Source organism: Hemiscyllium ocellatum, chromosome 31, assembly GCF_020745735.1.
Source record: "Hemiscyllium ocellatum isolate sHemOce1 chromosome 31, sHemOce1.pat.X.cur, whole genome shotgun sequence".
In the NCBI taxonomy this organism is placed as follows: domain Eukaryota; kingdom Metazoa; phylum Chordata; class Chondrichthyes; order Orectolobiformes; family Hemiscylliidae; genus Hemiscyllium; species Hemiscyllium ocellatum.
In genome coordinates, this window is record NC_083431.1 from 15,722,378 (window position 1) to 15,743,883 (window position 21,506).

Below are 21,506 nucleotides of genomic sequence, written 5' to 3' on the forward strand. Positions count from 1 at the left end.
TCAATGAGCCCCTCCCAGGCACAACATTGTTCACTCATCTGCAATTACCACATCCGTTGCTCAGTGCGGACGAAGACGCAACTTGTTTTGTCAAGAAGCCAAGCCAATCTCAGTCTTTTCAAGAAGCTAACCAAACCAATGGCCACTGCTTCACCAGCCAGAAACCAGCCTTTCTTTCACTTCCATCATTCCTGCTCACTTTGGACAAGCAGCTCAAAATGGTGGCTGCTGAGCAGGCGTCGCAGAATTATCATTGCTTTATTTGCCTCCAACACTCAGACACCAAAATAAAAAAAGAAAATCCACTCACCAATATAGAACAAACTGTTCCTTCACTCTATAAACACAGTCTGGGCATTTTCAGGTTTTATAACAAATAGCCAGTGCCTGTTTTTGATCTGAATGTTTTGCTACCTCTCTGCTTTTAACGGACCAGATGTGATGGACAGCCAACTGAGGAACCTGTTTACATAATCCATACAAACACATTAATTGATACCATTACAGCTTTTTGGATCATGGAAGGAGAAATAACATCACACTGACACAAAATATTTCAAAGGAAGAATGGTTTAGTTTTTCCAGAATGTAATTCAATACAAAACATTAGTTAACCAGCTCTCTGAACGGATGGTTTCTGTCTCATTTTTCAACAAATAGATTGTTTACTTCCAATCCTGGAAATATTTCATTTTCTCTAATAGTTTCATGATGTATTTGAGAGATTGGATAATGATGATGAGACCATAAGTACTTCCTTCAGCAATAGCACTGCATTTGGAATCCATTAAAGTGAAAGATTATACACAGAGCACATTACATGTGTCAAGAAATGCCCACAGGTCCAATTTACTCTCAGTCAGGTGTCTGAAGAGAATGTGACTCTCACGAGATAGACGATTCAAAATCTACCAAATGGCCTCCTGGTTTGCATTGTGTACAGTTTATACTCATGAGCCAATGTCATGTGCTGTACATGACATTGAAATGCCAGGAAATTTCCAACCTCACCTTCTTGGTAAGAATCTCATCCCTGAGTCAGAAGGTCTTGGATTCTAGCCCTAGTCCAGGCCTGGATCATGTCATATAGGCTATTCTCCAGCAGTGTTCTTCTGAGGGGGTACTGCTTGGCAGGAGGTGCCATCTTGTGGACAAGGCATTAAACTGCATCTATGTCCGCCTGTTCTAGCGAATGTAACAAATCCAGAGCTGGGGGTTGTCCTAGTGTCTTGGCCAGCCCCTCCCAGTGCCTCACATATGTAGCTACTCTCCTTGTCACAACATTGCTGATTTGGGAGAGGGGGTACCTTTTTGCCATCTGTGGTTTTAGAGTCATAGAGTCAGTTTTCTACCCATTAAAGGGGAATGGGGGCAAATAAGGAACCAGTTGACAGATACAAAGGACTGGCCCTTGTGCTAACTCCGCAATGACAGGGAAAGATTACAGTCCAGCCTAAAACTATCAGCAAATATCTACAGTTGTCATTCTTAGTAGGTCCCACCAGAATTAAGTGACCAGAGATGAGACACCACTCACCAGGCCAAGAGGAAAGGACTTGGAGATTTGGCTATTAAATCCATGTGGAATCCTGCTACAATGCTGTGTGTTTAGCTTTAACATAGACCTAGGAAAGAAAAGTGATTTAAGGGAAAGGCATCTCCCTCCTTGATTTGTAACAATTTAATACAATATTTACGCTTTTTAAAAGTACCAAAGTAATCATGAAAGGTCTTAAACCTTCACAGAAGAGTTTTTTTTAAACATTGCACATCTGAAACAGAAACAGAATAATACAGCAGGTAATTGGTGCCTGAAGAGGGAAGAATAGGATGAAAGTTTGTGTGTTAACCTTTCATCTACCCCAAATGCTAAAACCAGCTGGTTTTGTACATTCACAACATTGCGTGCTTTCTCTATAATTGCCAACATTAAGTGGGTGACACACCCCATCTGGAACGTGGCAAATCTTCTTATAATCCTTAATGGAATGTGGAATTCCTGGCCAGGCCAGTATTTGTAGTCAAACCCCGTCATTTCTCTTGAGAGCAAATAAGGGGCAATCACATTGGTATTGATCTGTAGCCTGATGCAGGTCAGAACAGGTGGGGACGGCAGATTTCCCTTCCCCAAAGGGCAGGAGTGATCCCAATGAGTCTTTACAACAATCAATAGTTCTTTCACGAATATCACTACTGAGACTTTCAATTTCAGATTTTTTTATAGATTAAAAAATCAGCTGCCATAATGGAATTGGAATCTCTATCTCCAAAGTACGGTAGCCGGGTCTCCAGATTATCATTCCAGTGACATCATCTGGATGTTACACTCTTCCCATTTTTTGGGCTTAGAGGAGGCAAGTGCAATGTGGGGATTGTTGAGGTCTGGAACTTGATGGCACTCAACAGGAGGAGCCAGGCATAGGAACAGGCCTAACACCTTCCAAACTCAGAGGCTTGTGATGGAATGTAATTCAAACCTATATGAAAGATTTTTTAAAACTTCATTCGCAGGATGACGGCCAGCATTTATTGCCCATCCCTAATTACCCAGGGGGCAGTTAAGAGCCAACCACGTCGCTGTGAGTTTGCAGTCATGTGTAGGTCAAACTGGGTAAGGATGGCAGATTTCCTTCCTTAAAGGCCATTAGTGAACTAGTTTGTTATTTATGACAATTGACAATGGTCACATTCCTAGCTTTTTACTGCAGAATTTTCAAAATTGCATTCAGATTTTACTATCTGCCATGGTGGGATTTGAATCCAGGTCCTTAGAACATTCGTCTGGGTTTCTAGATTACTGGTTAATATATAACGATAAGGAAATTGCTGGCATTTCCTGTACAAGGACCCCCACCACTCAACAGGCTACAGACCTTGATTATTTCCCTTCCTTCTTCACAAGCATCTCATCCACGCCACTGGAACACACATCCCTGTGTAGCCATTGTGAAGGCTATTGATGGCTCTTCAAATTATGTGCATTGAATCCTGTTTACCCTGCCTACCACCCCTAAGGAATGACGATCCCTGAAGCAGGTTCTTAATCATGCATCCTCTGGAAAATTCACTTGGAAGGTCCGATCCCGATGTGGTCAAGTTCCTGCCCTGGAACTCACCTCACCATTGGCACAAAATCTAAGGTGGCAAGATTCCACACATTGTATCTGAAAACACCATATATGTCTTTTTACTTTTTTAAAAATTGTATTAGTTTGGATGCCACTGGCTAAGTACCTATCCCTAATTAACTTTGAGGAAGAGATGGTGAACCTCTTTCCTAAACTGCAGCAGCCCATGAGAATGTCGGCACATCCACCGTCCTGTTGGAAGAGAGTTCCAGGTTGCTACCTAGAGAGTGTGAAGGAACAGCGATGTAATTGTAAGTCAGGATGATGTGTGGCTTGGAGGGGAATTGACATGGCAGCATCCCCATGCATCTGCTGCCCTTGTCCTTCTCAGCAACAGAGATAACGGCTTTGGAAGATGCCGTTGAAGGTGTGTTCTTGCAGTGCAGCTTCTCGATGATACAAATTGCTGCTACTGTACATTGGTATTGAAGGGAGTGAATGTTGTTGGTAGCGTGTAGTGTCTGCCAATCAAACAGACGTCTTTGTCCCAGATACTGTTGAACCTCTTATGTGTTGTTGGATTTGCATTTACCCCGGTAAGCAAAGCATATTCTATTGCATATCTGACTTGTACCTGGTAGACAGTGATTAGGCTTTGGGAAGTCAGAAGATCTATTACTTGCCACCAAAATCCCAGCCCTGACCTACTTTGTAGTCCAGTATGTATATGGATTGTCTAGTTCAGTTACAGGTCAATGGTAAACTATGTTGATGTTGATATTAGGGAATCCAGCAATGGTTAGGCCGTTGATTGTCAAGGGGAGATGATTAGATTGCCTCTTGTTTGATATGGTCATTGTACAACACAGTGTAGTGTTCACGTTACTTGCCACCTGGCAGCCCAAAGCTATTGTTGTCCAGATCTTGCTGGATTTGGACATGGACTGTTTCAGTATATGAGGAGTTGTGCTGAACATTATTGTACATTATTGGCAAACATCCCCATTTCTGACCTTATGATGAGGGAGAGTCATTGATAAAGCAGCAGATGGTTGGGCCTAAGACTCTACCCTGAGGAACTCCTGAAGAGATGACCCAGAACTGAAATGATTGTCTTCTACAACTGCAACCATCTTCATGGTGCTCCCTGTGACTCCGACTGGAAGGGAGCTTCTCTCCATGATTCCCATTGAGTTTTTTGTTAGGGTTGTTTTTAAACTTCTTACATTAAAAATCCTATATTTAAAACAACTGGGAAATTTCACCCTTCTCGAAAATGTCTTCAATATGTATCAGGTTAAAGTTCCTCCGGGTCCCAGATGGTTGAGTGGTAGTAAGACTGCAGATTGTCAGTGCTAAACTCTGATGTCTTGACTTTGTATTGTTGCTTTGTTAAATCTGCAATGTAACATGGGCTGTAATACAGATGGTGGGAAGTGTCTCCAGTCTCCAGTCTCCAACAATGAGGAGTGCCAGAGGGTTTCCGATTGATTCTGCAAGTTAATGGATTATTTTGTTTTTATCTGTCTGGGAGGAGGCTAAAACACCATCTTTATTCTTTTCTGGTTTGTCTCATTAATTGAGTCTTTTTTTTTTCATTTCCAGTACATTTGCTGATTCCTTGGGGAGACAATGGAAGTAGTTAGTGTTGATTTATTCAAATTAAAATTAAATAGACTTCCTTCAGAAAATCACATTTTGGAAAAGAATACATGACTCATCTGTGATATGTCATTCGATAAGTTATTGTCCAAAAGCTCTCCACCTCTGGGAATTTTCTTTGTGTCCGGGTCTGGTATGGATTAATTGATAAAGATTGAATTAGCCAACAATTCCATTATTGTTGTATCATGCCTCCAGCGGAATTGTAGAAGGATAAGCAGATAAACTTCAGTATTTCTTTTAAGAATCAATCAGACCTTATATTCCTACAGCAACTTGGTTCCACGTCCACATTAGCAATCCGAGGGAATGGTTGATGTGAAGGGGTGAGTGAGGGCTCACTCATGATGGAGAAACTGCGCTGTTTTTCAGAAGGCCTTTCTCATCATGTCTGTTGAATGATCTCAGGCGACATTGAGTACTAATCAAATCCATTTCACAACAGTGCTGCACTTCTTCAGAGTTCATGGGCATTCTGATTTCAGAGCAGAGCAAACAACTTGGAGTTACAGACTGCCTTGCAGTGACACCAGTGTATCACAAAGTACATTTTGAAGGACAGTTACTGTAGTAATGTAAGAGATGCGGCAGACAATCCTAAGGACAGCAAGTCCCCACAAGCAGCATTGGAGGGTTGATCAGATCATTTTAATGATGTTGATTGAGCGATAAAATTGACCTGGGCATTAGAATAAACTCCTGTGTCCTTCTTGAAAGTGGCATTGTGGGATCTTTAATACAGTGAGCCCTTGGTTTACCATCTGACCCTATCTGAGAGACAGATTCATTGGCTGTCGATTCACTGTCCCAAGTCTGGTAATGAGGAATCGGGATGTGTACTCTACAGCTCTGCTTTGGATGGTCAAAACAAACTTCTTAGAGAAAAGAATTTCAGCAGCTCAGTTGGGATAGTGGCCTGTCAGGTAGCGCACCATCACCAGCACACTCCAAATCCTGAATGGTCTCTTTTTCTGTGTGTGCATATTCTATGTAGCCCTCACACAGAACTCCAAACAGTTTTCCCAGTTGCAACAGAGGTCTCCCAGTAGGGGCAGGGTGGTAGAAGCAGACGGTTGTCGGGATCGGGAGCCAGAGAGTTAATATTTAGACAAGAGTTCAGCTAGAGGAAGCATATTGCCAGAGATGCAGCACTACCTATTCGTAACAGAAGGTGGTGCTCTTTGGCACTAGACTCCAAGAGGGTGGAGAGATAAATGGAAGGAAGCTGGGGCTGGGGGGAAGGTGGCTAAGAGTGCGATAGGCAGATGGAGGTGGGGGTAATGGTGATAAGTCAAAGAGGAGGGTGGAGCAGAGAGGTGGGAAGGAAAATGGACAGGTAGGACAGGTCATGAGGGCGGTGCTGAGTTGGAAGGGATAAGGTGGGGGGTGGGAGGGGAAATGAGGAAACTGGTGAAATCCCACATTGATGCCGTAGGGTTGGAGGGTCCCAAGGAGGAAAATGAGGTGTTCTTCCTCCAGGCATCAGGTGGTTAGGGAGTGGTGATGGAGGAGGCCCAGGACCTGCATGTCCTTGGCGGAGTGGGTGGGGAGTTGAAGTGTTTGGCCACAGGGCGGTGGGGTTGGTTAGTTTGGGTGTCCTGGAGATATTCTCTGAAGCGCTCTGCGAGTAGATGTCCTATCTCCCCAACGTAGAGGATTTCACCAGTTTCCTCATTTCCCTCCCCCCACCTTATCCCACCTTCCAACTTGGCACTGCCCTCGTGACCTGTCCTACCTGTCCATCTTCCTTCCCACCTATCTACTTCACCCTCCTCTCTGACCTACCACCATCACCCCCACCTCCATCCACTATCACATTCTCAGCTACCTTCCCCCCAGTCCCACCTCTCTCCCATTTATCTCTCCACCCCCTGGCCCACAAGCCTCCTTCCGGATGAAGGGCTTTTGCCTGAAATGTCGATTCTCCTGCTTCCCGGATGCTGCCTGACCTGCTGTGCTTTTCCAACACTATAGTCTAGACTCTAATCTCCAGCATCTGCAGTCCTCACTTTTGCCTCCATAATATTCCCAACCACTGGAAAATTCAGATTTTACATGTGGACCTCCCATCGACACTTGGGGGCAGATGGAAAATCAGGGCCAAACATGGAAGTGTCCTTTATGCTTACCCTGCTTCTAATTTTATAGGTTTTAGCAGAGCGCTATATTGGATCCCCATATTGCGCAAAGTATATCCCAAACTGCAGCTGAGAGTGTGGTGCTGGAAAAGCACAGCAGATCAGGCCGCTCCAAGGAGCAGGAGAATCGACGTTTTGGACACCAGCCCTTCAACAGGAATGTGCAGCCCACAATGAAGTTTCTCGCAGCTACATTGGCCAGGATAGATCTTTCTTAATTCTGCCATTAATTTGGGATGTGGAATTGAACATGAAAAGCTTGTTTAGCAAGCAAACAAATAATCCAGTGGATAATCAATGAGCCAACCATAAATTGGCCCTAATGAGATTGCCTTAGAAACAGACCCTTTGTCTCCTTCCTTGTCTTTTCGCAACGATGGTTGGAGAAATTGCTTGGAATGAGAGTTTATGAGCCGTGTGATTTCCAGGTGTGAAACAAATAGCAAATAATCAGCAGTTTTATGTGCTTGTTAATGGGTCATTCTTTCATCAATGATTAGCTTTGTTGCTAAGAGCCTGTGCCAACAATAGGCAGCTTTTTGCGCAAGAGTTTGGCAAATGTCTTAATGCAAGACAATACACAGTTTATAAACTGTACCTGTCATATTTTTCTATCTTACAAATACGTAGCACTGCAGCTCAGTAGGCAGCTTTCTTGCCTCTGAAACTAAAGGTCCCACTTAAGGGCAAGCTTCAGGATTGCACTCCAGCACAGCGGGGAGGTGATAGCCTTGTAGTGTTATTGCTGAACTGTTAGTCCAGAGACTCAAGTAATGTTCCGGGGACCCAGGTTCAAATCTTGCCACAGCAGATGGTGGATCTTGAATTCAATAGAAGAATTAAGTGCCTAATATGACCATGAATTCATTGCCGATTGTAAAGGAAAGCCCAACTGGTTTATTAATGTCCTTTAGGGAAAGAAACTGCCATCCTTATCTGGTCTGGCCTACATGTGACTCCAGACCCACAGCATTGTGGCTGATTCTTAACTGCCCTCTGGGCAATTAGGGATAAACAGTAAATGCTGATACCGATGCCCATATCCCATGAATGATTAAAATTTAACTACAGAGCAACAGTGCATTGTCAGCAATGTTATCCTCTTGATGTTAAACCAAAACTCTGTCTTCTTTCCTGATTGAATATAAATGATTCCACTCATAATTTCAAATGCGAGAAGTGGGATTTGTGCTGTCCTGGTCAAAAGTTAGAAAAAATGCATTATCTGGTATTATCACATTGCTAATTCTGGGAGTGTGCTCTTTGCAAATTGATTGCTGTATTTCCTACATTCCATCTGTGATCAAATTTTAAGACAATGTACTTTATTGGATGTATTGGGAGGCAATGGCCTAGTAGTATTATCACTGGATTAGTAATCCAAAGGCCTAGCTAATGGTCTTAGTAATATTATCAATGGATTGTTAATCCAAAAGCCTAGCTAATGGTCTAGGAGTATTATCACTGGATTGTTAATCCAAAGGCCTAGCTAATGGTCTAGTAGTATTATCAATGGATTGTTAATCCAAAGGCCTAGCTAGTGTTCAAATCTTGTCACAGCAGATGGTGGAATTAGAATCAATTTTAAAACATTTGGAATTAAGAGTCTAATGATGACCATGAATCCATTGCCAATTGTTGGGAAAAATCCGTCTGGTTCACTGATGTCCTTTAGGGAAAGAAACTGCCATCCTTACTTGGTCTGGTCTACATGAAACTCCGGAGCTCACTGTAAATTGACAACAAATTCTGGCTTAGCCTCCAGCACCCTCATCCCATGAATAAATAAAAGCAGTATCATCCAGGAGCCTTGAAAGAGTTCTCAAAAAATGCAAGTATCTCCTTTCAGAGGGGATCAAAGCTCTTGAGCTGTTGCAGAGGGGAGGGGGAAAGCGCTGCTCAGAGATTGATGGCATGGATGTCATGGGATGGGATAAATATCCTGCAGTTTCATTTGCTTAACTTTAGTCTGTGCAAAGAGAAGGCTTGATAGGTTAAATGGTCTCTTCATATTTTGTGCTTTCACACACTCTCAACGACTTTCTTTTACTTTGACAGGAAACAAGAGATGGCAAATGGATCCAATACAAGCTCCCTCGAACCACACTTATCACCACCTCTCACAGCTCCACCATCCACTCGGGTATGTAGAACACTCCAAATTCTCATCACAATGAGTCGTGGACTAACTGTATATTTTATCATATTTGTGTAGGGCTAAATCAGAGAAAAGCTCACCTAATGTGTACTGTTTAAGTTGATTATATAAGACTGACAACACCGAGACAGGAGATTTGGGCCAATTGGTCTATGCTGATGTTTATGCTCTACATATTCTGTTCTATACCTTCTATTCCTTTCTTTCCCATGGATTTATCCATTCTAAATGCATCAACACTCTCCACCCCAATGATTCCTGTGTTTGCAAGTTCCACATTCTAGTGATTTTCTGCATACAGTGTTTCTTGTGAATTCCTAACAGGATTTCCCGAGTGACCATCTTACATTTATAGCTTGTAGATTTGCTGTTCCTCACGATTGGAGACATATTCTCTTACTCAGCCCTATCAAATCCCTTCATTCGAGAATAAGTAATAGGAGCAGGAATAGGCCATTTGCTCTCTTAAGCCAGCCCTGCCTTTTAAACAGATCACGGCCTGTATGGAAAATGAACAATTTTCAAAGTACTGTTAGGAGACCCCAAAGTCCTCTTTTTCCTGGAGTAAAGGGCACAAACCTGTTCAGTCTTTGTCAGCAGTTGAAATATTTCATTCTGGTTCTATCTTTATAAAACTGTTTGTGCCTTTTCATGGGCTCCATATTTATTACGTAACAAAGAGATCAGAACTCATAAGGATTACTCGAGAATGACCTTCTTTCAAGAGGAAAACTAGACAAATCTGAGCATGGAGTTCTTATACAATTGAACGTTGTCTTTCAGTGTAACTAATTCAGAATAGGTGAATACAGTGCCAGATCATAAGACTGCAATATTTTAAGCACAATTTCCATTCTGCACTAATAAGATTTGGTAGCTAAAATGAAACCCCACCTTTTGAGCACTGTAGTATACCAACAGATCTCTCATTGTATTGTTCACATGCCATTGTGGTTAATGAAAGTGTCCATATGTCACACTTCTGGAAGAGGTAGGGTGTGGACCAGGACCTTGTAGTCAACTGATAGGATCACTACCACTACATTACAAGATCCCTCCTAGAGGTAGGGACATTACCACTCCACCACAAGATACTATGCCATTGTAGGCTTGTCTCATTTCAAATCACTGTTAGAGAATCTCTGGTTGGTAATTGTCATTGTCATTGGGTCAGAGTGTGGGAACTGCCTCCCTAAGAGTACCTTTGGGTATTCCAGTAACAGATGAAACTGCAGCAGTTCATCATTATCTTCCTGAGGGCCATTCGGAATGGGAAACAAATGCTAACAATGACAACCACATCCCAGGAAAGACTTAAAAATGATCAGACAAAGAGAAGTTGATTATTCTGTTGCTGGAACTGTTGGCTCCTTAGGCAGAATTTTACACTACCCCACAAGCAGATTTTGAGACAGGGAGGTTCATACAATTCCATGGGTGCTGTGATTTAAGGGGCAGTGGGCAAGGCTTCTGCCAAGTCACCATTAATGTCCATTTCCCATCCACCTGCATTTATTCAACTATAGGGTGGAGGTCAGGAAGCCCTGCTGCCTGAGTCTCCAACCAGGAAGTAAAGAGGTGCCTCTGTCATGGTCTCCCTTTCCAATTGGAAGTTCCCTGAAGAACTGCTCCCACCATGTCACCTGCAACAATCCCCCTGACGTGTCCCCTTTACTCCCAGTCTCTATAGTCCAAACCAGATCCCACTGTGAAATCTGCTCCTCACCAACACCACCGCCACATTCCCATCAATGTACCAATAGTCCTAGCTCTTTCTCCATGCGATTGGGTGCAATTTCAGCCATGGCCACTACTCCTGGTGGCGCTCCTGACACCAGAAAGCTAACACTCAAAGACATCCCTGCTCCCTGGTTTGGGTAGAAGGCCAGTTAAAAGACATTTAATGCTCTTCAGGGTGTTAAATGGTCATGGGAAACCCTGCCGCATTCAAATTCTGCCCTTTGCTATTTTGGCAACTCTTCTGAGTTTACCCAAAGGTAACGATAATTAGCTGAATGTGGCTTACTTTTAGAAAATAATTTTGGTTTAAACTATTAATATTTCCAGAAATGATGAAAGCCAGGAGAATATGACAAAAGGTGTCAGAATGTTTCTGTGAAATAACCTGTTACCAGAGGGGATTTGTAGTTGTATGTGTAATAACATAAGCATCCTAACTTCATTTTTACACTTTGTACTCCCAGACTAACTAAGATTTGAAAGATATGAAGCAACGTTATTTGCTCAGTATCTATCAGGTTAATCTCGGCTCACAAGTTTCAGTGTCATAGAGTTATATAGCATGGAAACAGACCCTTCAGTCCAACTCGTCCATGCCGACCAGATATCCCAATCTGACCTAGTCCCATTTGCCAGCACTTGGCCCATGTCCCTCTAAACGCTTCTTATTCACATACTCATCTAGATGCCTTTTAAATGTTGTAATTGTACCAGCCTCCACCACTTCCTCCGGCAGCCCATTCCCTATATGCACCACCTTCTGCACGAAAATGCTACCCCTCAGATCCTTTTTAAACTGTTCCCCCCTCACCTGAATCCTATGGCCTCTAGATTTGGACTTCACGCTCTCAGGAAAAAGCCTTGGCTATTCACTCTATCCAAGCCTCTCATGATTTTATAAACCTCTCTAAGGTCACCCCTCAGCCTACAATGCTCCAGGGAGAAAAGCCCCAGCCTATTCAGCCTCTCCCTATTGTTCAAACCCTCCAGCATCCTTGTAAATCTTTTCTGTATCCTCTCAAGTTTAACAACATCCTTCTGATAGAAGGTCGACCAGAACTATACAGTCTCCTAAAAGTGGCCTCATCAATATCCTATTCAAACTCTCTCTGTTTGAAATTGATTGTTTAGCCAAAGCATTTTCAGAGTCTGATTGGAAAGGAATTGTAAATGTTCATATTGATATGAAACACACACTAGAATTAGGAAACATCTATAAGTGCTTATATTATCGGTGCATGTGATTAGTTTGAAAATTCAAATAAAAGAATTTTTGTATAAGTTTACTTACAAGAAAGATACTTAAAAATGTAACTTCCTCCTGAGACAATGTACTGTTAAGAAAACAGGAACTATGGAGAGAGAAACAGAGTTAACAGTCAGGTGAAAGGCCATTGACCTGAAACACTAACTGTGCTTCTCCCTCCACAGATGTTGCCAAACATACTGTGTATTTGCAGCATTTTCTGTTTCTATACAGAATTCATAGTTTTTTGCTTCTGAAACAATTATTGCGATAATAAAGGATCAGAACTGATTAGAGGCTGTCTGAATTTGCTTCACATAGCAGTCAAAGAGTCTTAGTCACAAAGTTATACAGCATGCAATCAAACCCTTTAGTCTAACCAATCCATGCTGACCATAATCCCAAACTAGTCCTACCTATCTGTACTTGGGCCATGTTTCCCCCAAACATTCCTTAATCCTGTACTTAACTAAATGTCTTTTAAACATTGTAACTGTTCCCGCATTCTCCCCTTCCTCAGGAAGTTCGTTCCACACACAAACCGCGCTCTGCGTTAAAAAATTGCCCCTTGCATATTTTTGAAATCTTTCTCTTCTCACCTTAAAAATATGCCCACCTAGTCTTGAAATACCCTATCCTAGGGAAAAATCACCTGCCATTCACTTTATCTGTACCTCTCATGATGTTATAAAGCTCCATAAGGTCACCTCTCAACCTCCTACTCCCCAGCCTCTCCTTATGTCTCAAACCCACCACTCCCAGCAACGTCCTGGTAAATCTCTTCTGAACCCTCTCCAGTTCAGCAATATCCTTCCTATAACAGGAAGACCAGAACTGTAACTCCGTTTTTAAAAGAAAATGCGTGCTTTTTGGGGGAGGATTTTGTTTTGCGTTTTTGACGACTAAAAAAACAAAAAATGAATCAAAATAAAAATCTCATACTACCGAAATGTAATAACTGTAAGAAATCCAGAAGTAAATCTAGAAATAAGCCTGAATCTCAGGAGTGACTGCAAGATCCACTATTTCAAGGTCGTACGATGACAAGACAGAAGGATTTTTATTCCATCCATCAGGGGCTGGGTTTGTCCCCAGATGGTGAAGGTGAAAGGCTAGTGCTTTTTCTCCTGCATTTTCAGTGCCCACCAGTTTTTCTTTCACTATTCATCATATTTCAAACTACCTCCAGGTTAGAAACGAAGTGTCATTATGGAATGATGTACATTACCTTATCTGACACATTGGGTGATTCCTTTTCGCAAACAGCAAGGTATGGTGTTTTACTTTGACAATATCAGTGCTGTAAAGATGGCAATTACTGTGTAAAACTGTACATTCATAACAGATTGCCTCAGCTTGGTTATATTCATCCTGTTCATGAGACAAAAAAATACCTCAAGCACTATTCATAACATGGACATTACTCGTCAATTAAGGATTACTCGTCAATCTTGCAAAGATGCAATAATGCCTTTAATGAAATTGTCAAATTCAATTCTCCTGAAATACTCGGATTATTTGTAACCATTCTGCTAACCCAGCACCAACATTTTAAATTTCAACCTTTATCCAATATCCCTGACCATAGCAATAGAACAGGGGCCTGCTCCCAGTGAACTGGCAAATTAGGTTAAGAGACAGGTCAAAAGAGATCCTAACAGTATTATTTTAGGGGATACATCAGAAAACAAAGTATAGATGCATTTCAACAAGATACAAGACTTCCAAGGAGTAGACCCATCATCCATCAAACCAAGTATCAAACTTAAAGAAAAAGCATATAATTGCAGAAAGACAGATGGTAGGCCAGAACATTGGACAAAATATTTAAAATGGTAAAGAAAGAGGGGGAAACTACAAAACTACATAGAAACATAAAAACAGATCGTAAGAGTTTCTATGAATACTTAAAAAAAAGAAAAGTGAGCATGGTCCCACAGAAAATAAGTCTAGGCAATTAATAGAGGGAAATGATTCATTTATCGGCGCTCCCTTGCAGATGAGGATGACTCTCTCCACTATTCAGAGTGAGTCCATAGTGGTGTCCAGACTAATGAGGCTACTGCAAGCTCTATCAGACTGGGGGCAGAATGAGATCTCAGGATGAGGACGGATGGGGCGTTGGTGCAGCACCCACAGTCCTTTTGTAGTTTTGCCCTGGTTTCCACATTTTCCTGATGACAAGTCTCGAGATGCTCGACGCCTTCCCAGATGCTGCTCCTCCATTTTGGACATTCTTAGGCCGTGATTGCCAGATGTCTGTGGGAATGCTAGAAGAAAGTGAGGACTGCAGAAGCTGGAGATCAGAGCCGAAGAATGTTCTGATGAAGGGCTTATGCCCGAAATGTCAACTCTCCTACTCCTCGGGTACTGTCTGACTGTCTGTGGAAACGCTACCAGGAATGGAAAATATGGAGGTGGCAGATTGACCAGTTACTTTGCATCAGCCTTCGTGTAGGGGGTACACGTAACATCTCAAAAATAGTTGCAAATTAGGAATATAACTTAGGAAAATGACAATCACCAGGGAAGTGGTACTGAATACATTGTTGGGGCCACAGACTGACAAATCCCCGTATCCTGATGTATTTCACCCAAGGATCTTCAAAAAAGTGACCAGGGAGAGAGTTGCCATGATAGTTTAAATATTCCACAATTCCCTAGATTCAGGGAATATTCCATTAGATTGGGTAATAGCATGTAATTCCTTTATTCAAAAACAGGTGGAGCCAAAGAACTGGAAAATGCTGGCCAGTTAGCTGATAAATGTTGGAAAATAGAGTCATAGAGTCATACAGCATGGTCCTGCCAGTCCGTGCCAAACATAATCCCAAACTAAACTAAACCCACCTGCCTACTCCTGGCCCATATTCCTCCAAACCTTTCCTATTCATGCATCTATCCAAATGTCTTTTAAACATTGTAATTGTACCTGCATCCACCACTTCCTCTGGAAGTTCATTCCATTCTCTGTGTATAAAAATTGCCCCTCTTGTCTTTTTTTAAATCTCTCTCCTCTTACCTTAAAAATATGCCCCATTGTCTTGAAATCCCCTATCCCATGGAAAAGACAACTACCATTAACTTGATCTATACTTTTCATTATTTTATAAACCTCTATAACGTCACCTTGCAACCTCTTACGCTCCAGTGAAAAAAGCCTCAGCTTTTTTGTTTCTAGATTACTTACAGTGTGGAAACAGGCCCTTCAGCCCAACAAGTCCACACCGACCGCCGAAGCGCAACCCACCCATTCCCCTACATTTACCCCTTCACCTAACACTACGGGCAATTTAGCATGGCCAATTCACCTAACCTGCACATCTTTGGAGTGTGGGAGGAAACCGGAGCACCCGGAGGAAACCCACGCAGACACGGGGAGAATGTGCAAACTCCACACAGACAGTCGCCTGAGTCAGGAATTGAACCCAGGTCTCTGGCGCTGTGAGGCAGCAGTGCTAATCACTGTGCCACCGTGTCGCCCTTCGTTATAATGGCTTATCCAGCCATTCGTTATAACTCAAACCTTCCATACCCGGCAACATCCTGGTAAATCTCTTCTGAACCCCCTTGATAATATCTTTCCTATAATTTTATTTTTCAAGATATTGTCACAGGACTCTTAGAAGAGTACAAGGGAATCAGATAGAGTCAGTGTAGCTTGTGAAAGGCAAATCACATCTAACCAATTTATTGGAGTTTTTTGATATAGTAAATGCTATGGGTAAAGGTGCACCAGTGGATGTACTATTCCGAAATTTCCGAAGGGCATTTGATAAGGTCCCCTATCAAAGATTGTTGCAGAGAATAAAGGCCCATGGTAAGAAAGGGATTGAAAGGTTTTTGGGGATGTCAGTGAGAATGTGGAGTTGAGGTTGCAAACTGATGAGGCATGATCTTAATGAATGGCTGGACTTGTGCAAGGGGTCAAATGACCTGCTTCTAAATTGTTAAGATGATAAGTTTGTGAATCCTGCCTGTGAATGTTGAGACTCGGCACAAAATTGCTACCAACTGATACAAAAGCAAAATACCGCTGACGCTGGCAATCTGAAATGCAGAACGAAAAATATTGGGAAAAAACCCAGCAGGTCAGGCAGTATCTGTGGAGAGACACAGAGACGCAGGTTGATGGCTTTACAAAGAGGCCTTTCAGAGAATGAATACAGTGCAAGACAAAACTATCATGGCCACTCTGCTCCTATCCGCACTGGGAGAAAGTGAGGATTGCAGATGTTGGAAAGTCAGAGTCAAAATGTGTGGTGCTGGAAAAACCCAGCAGGTCAGGCAGCATCCGAGGAGCAGGAGAGTCGACATTTCGAGCATAAGCTGTTCATCAGGAAGAAGTTGCCCGATCCATATTCTAAAAGAAATATCTGAGTAGTGCCCCTTTATTGCTCCATTCCAATTTCCTCTAAATTATTTCCTTTTGAAACATAAATCCAAATCCATTTGTAAATTGTTAAATCTGTTTACACCACCCTTGGCAATCATAAATCACTGAGTAAAACTGCCCTGCCACTGTTTTCTTTATAATTAACTTTGATACTAAATAACATTTTAATTGTTGAAGTATAAGATGTCCTACCATCTTTATTATTAATCCAAATTCTCTCAGGATCCTATTTAGTTTATTGCATGTATAAAAGAAACCAGAAACAATTATCTGCTTGTTCATTATTGGCTAAGGCTGAAAATCCACATGACACTAATATTTTATCTGCAGGGAATTTTTGATGTAAATGACTTTCCAGAATAGGTGTGATACAATATCAATTGACAAACAAAATAGATTACTCCTGTGTTTGTTCAGTCATTCACTGAGTATGTTTGGCAGCCATCTGTAAAATGTTACCCATGGTGACATTTATGTGCAAATATAGGTGAGCTGATCAGAATTGCTGTCCCCAATATATATATTCACCTTCCTTCTTAAGTTGAACACCAGTGCACAAACATCCAAATCAGGATATTGAACCACATCTGGTTCTCAATTGATCCTGTCTGTGGAGCGCAGGTAAGGCATACAATTAGGAGTAGGCCAATCAGCCCCTCTAGTTTGCTCTACCATTCAATGACTAGTCTAATAATGGCCTTAATAACACTCTCCTGCCTCCCCCATTGACCTTTCATTCCCTTGTCAATCAAAAATCTGTCTAACTAAACCTTGAATCTATTAAACGACACAACTCTTTTTGGAAGAGAATTCCTTAAAGACTCCCTGAAAGAAGAAATTCTTCCTCATCTCCATCCAAAGAGGGAGACCCTTTATTTCAAAACACTGCACCCTGACTCAAGACCCCCTTTGAGGGCAAATGTCCACTCAGTATCCACCCTTCAGATTCCTGTGACTTTGAATAAGATCACTCCTCCTTCTTCTAACTCCAGTGAGTAGAGGCCCAAGCTGCTCAACCTTTCCTTTAAAAGCCATTCATCCCAGAAATCCATCTAGTGACCTCCTCTGAACAGCTTCCGGCACAAAGTATGTCCCCCTTTAAGGTGGCCACAGCTCTATGCAGTACTTTTGTATAGTTTAGCAAGACCTCTGCATTTTTGTGCTCCAGCTACCTTGAAATATCGGTCAATATTTTTAACTTCCACAGTCACATTGCACCTTCGAGTTGACCTTCTGTGATGCATGGTCACTTCACACCTCAGTGAGACCATGATTATTTGTATTCTAACTCCATGGATGCGTCTCAGCTCCCTATCTCTTAGTGACTTTGACTAACAGGAGTCTAACAACCTCAAATTTACAACTGAAATAGCTTCTCTCACATTTAGTGGGAGTGAGTGGCCACATCTTTGTCTGAAGTGTTTACTAACTCGACTACAGAATGGTCTGGCTCTAATTTTAAGCTTCTATCCCCTTGCTGTGGACAATCTAATCAACTGAAACAGCTTTTCTATATCAACTTCCTTCAAGAATGAAACATCCTCAATAAAGTCGCTCCTTAACCGATAGTATTTCAGGAATATAAGCCCGGTGTTTGTATTCATTCAGAAAATAAGGAGGCATGGGCTACTGGGAAACCTGTCTGCCTGGATACAGAATTGGCTGACCCATAGAAAACAGAGGGTGGTGATAGATGGAAGGTACTCAGCCTGGGTTTCAGTGACCTGTGGTGTTCCATAGTGATCAGTTCTGGGACCGCTGTTTTTTGTGATTTTTATAAAAGACTTGGATGAGGAAGCGGCAGAGTGGGTTAGTAAATTTGCCAATGACATGAAGATTGGTGGAGTGGAGATAGTGTGGGGAGATTACCAGGTTAAAGGCAGGATTGTTGGCAGTGTGGAGGAACAGAGGGATCTTGAGGTCCATGTACATAGATCCCTCAAAATTACCACCCAAGTTGATAGGGTTGTTAAGAAGGCATACGGTGTGTTGGATTTCATTAGCACGGGGATTGAGGTTATGCTGCAGCTCTATAAAGCCCTGGTTAGACCACATTTGGAATATTGTGTTCAGTTCTGGTCACCTCATTATAGGAACGATGTGGAAGCTTTAGAGAGGGTGCAGAGGAGATTTACCAGGATGCTGCCTGGACTGGAGGGCATGTCTTATGAAGAAAGATTGGGGAGCTAGAGCTTTTCCCATTGGAGTGAAGAAGGATGAGAGGTGACTTGATAGAGATGTACAAGGTAATGAGGTGCATAGATAGAGTGGATAGCCAGAGACTTTTTCCCAGAGCGGAAATGGCTATCACGAGGGGGCATAATTTTAAGGTGACTGGAGAATGGTTTAATGGATATGTCAGAGGTAGATTCTTTATACAGAGAGTGGTGGGTGCGTGGAATGCACTGCCAGCAGTGGGAGTAGAGTCAGATATACGGGGGACATTTAAGTGACTCTCGGATAGGCCCATGGAAAATAGTGCAATGAAGATGATGTAGGTTCGTCTGATCATAGAGTCATAGACACGTACAGCATGGAAACAGACCCTTCGGTCCAACCCGTCCATGTCGACCAGATATCCCAATCCAATCTAATCCCACCTGCCAGCACCCGGCCCATATCCCTCCAAACCCTTCCTATTCATATACCCATCCAAATGCCTTTTAAATGTTGCAATTGTACCAGCCTCCACCACTTCCTCTGGCAGCTCATTCCATACACGTACCACCCTCTGCGTGAAAAAGTTGTCCCTTAGGTCTCTTTTATATCTTTCCCCTCTCACCCTAAACCTATGCCCTCTAGTTCTGGACTCCCCCACCCCAGGGAGAAGACTTTGTCTATTTACCCTATCCATGTCCCTCATAATTTTGTAAACCTTTATAAGGTCACCCCTCAGCCTCTGATGTTCCAGACTCCGATCTTAGAATAAGATAAAAGATTGGCAGCAACATTGAGGACCAAGCGCTCTGTACTGTGCTGTATTGTTCCATGTTCTATGTTCTAATCTCTGCTCAGAATCCAACACTTGGAGCGCTGGTAACATTCTGATGAATGAGCACTTTACTCCTTCCACCTGCTATATCCTTTCAATGGTGCAACGACCAGAACCACAAATAATAATTAACTGTGATTTAACCATGGCTTTGTATGGCTGGAGCAATACTTTCCTTCTCTACATACCACACCTCTCACTTCAAGAGTGGATGTTGCATTTCAGTTTGTTTAATGATTTGTTCATTTTAGTGATCTGTGTACAGTGTTCGTCTTTTGTTCTCCACTGTTCCCAGCTATTGCTTATTTATATAATACAGTTGATTTTGTTATAACGCAGTGGTTCCGTTCCTGTACAATCACGTAATAGCAGCACCATTTAAACTAATGGGACCAGAACAGCGTTATAACCAATACACACTTTAAAACTTCGCACTTTAGAAGAAGTGACCCCAACTTGTCAACCGCTTTACAACGGATTCACATTAACAGAACATTAGCAGAACGACCTCTACTCGAATGTAACCTTTTCTTGCCCAAAGGAAGTGACCATGCATTTACCCACATTGCAAGTTATCGTCCATAGTCTTGCTCTAACTTAATCTATTAATGCCTCTTTGTAATTTTATAAGAACGTAAGATTATAAACCCATCGGATAGAGGAGTATAAATCAGCCATTCAGCCCATTCAGTCTGCTCTGCCATTCCGTGAGATCACGGCTGATCTGATAATCCTCAAGTATTTAGATCAGAGTGGTGCTAGAAAAGCACAGCAGGTCAGGCAGCATCCGAGGAGCAGGCAAATCGACATTTCGGGCAAAAGCCCAAATTCAGAAATGGAGGCAGGAAGCCTCTAGGGTGGAGAGATAAATGGTGGAGGTGGGGGAGTGGGGGGATGGAGGTGGGACTGGGGAAAAGGTAGCAAAGAGTACAATAGTGAATGGGGGTGGAGATGGAGGTGATAGGTCAGAGAAGAGGGTGGAGTGGATAGGTGGGAAGTAAGATTGGCAGGTGGGACAGGTCATGAGGACAATGCTGAGCTGGAAGGTTGGAACTGAGGTAAGGTGGGGGGGAGGGGAAATGAGGAAACTGGTGAAGTCCACATTGATGCCCTGGCATTGAAATGTTCCGAGGCAAAAGATGAGGCGTTCTTCCTCCAGGCGTTGGGTTAGGGAGCAGCGGTGGAGGAGGCCCAGGACCTGTATGTCCTCGGCAGAGTGGGAGGGGGAGTTGAAATGTTGGGCCACAGGGCAGTGTGGTTGATTGGTGCAGGTGTCACGGAGATGTTCCCTGAAGCGCTCTGCTAGGAGGCGTCCAGTCTCCCCAATGTAAAGGAGACCACATCGGGAGCAACGGATACAATAAGTGACATTGGTGGATGTGCAGGTGAAACTTTGATGGATGTGGAAGGCTCCTTTGAAGCCTTGGATGATGGTGACAGAGGAGGTGTGGGCATAGGTTTTGCAATTCCTGTGGTGGCAGGGGAGAGTACCAGAACGGGAGGGTGGACCTGACCAGGTAGTCACGGAGGGAATAGTCTTTGCGGAAAGCGGAAAGGGGTGGGGAGGGGAATATATCCCTGATGGTGGGGTCCGCTTGGAGGTGGCGGTAATGTCAACGGATGATGCGGTTAATGCGAAGGTTGGTGGGGTGGAAAGTGAGCACCAGGGGGGTTCTATCCTTGTTACGGTTGGAGGGGTGAGGTTTGAGGCAGAGGTGCGGGATGTGGATGAGCTGCATTGGAGGGCATCTTTAACCACATGGGAAGGGAAATTGCAATCTCTAAAGAAGGTGTGTTCTGTGGTGGAACTGGTTCTCCTGGGAGCAGATACAGCAGAGGCGGAGGAATTGAGAATACTCCACTTTCCTGCCTTTTGTATGATCCTTGATTCCCATAAACTGATTAGAAATCTCATCAATACTATATACTGTAACGCCAATCCTAACCCAAATGTCCAACTTGGATCGTTTCCTATTCTGTTTTTTAAGCAGTTAACAAATACATTGAACAGAACTTTATCTGACACCACTCATCACATTGTACTGGTTGATTACCCATACCCTCTGTCTCCTGCTGTGCAGCCAGTTCCTTAACCAGGTCAATTGT

General features: G+C 42.8%; 1 protein-coding gene across 5 annotated transcripts in view; it reads left to right on the plus strand.

Annotated features, from left to right (window-relative positions):
* Positions 1-21,506, plus strand: part of rap1gap2a (RAP1 GTPase activating protein 2a) — a 354,141-nt gene that overhangs the window by 233,857 nt on the left and 98,778 nt on the right. For all 5 annotated transcript variants that reach the window (XM_060848310.1, XM_060848305.1, XM_060848306.1 and 2 more), the window contains exon 3: positions 8,927-9,011. In XM_060848310.1, the coding sequence (XP_060704293.1) occupies positions 8,937-9,011 (75 nt within the window). In that variant the 5' untranslated portion in view covers positions 8,927-8,936. The remainder of the gene's footprint in view (positions 1-8,926; positions 9,012-21,506) is intronic.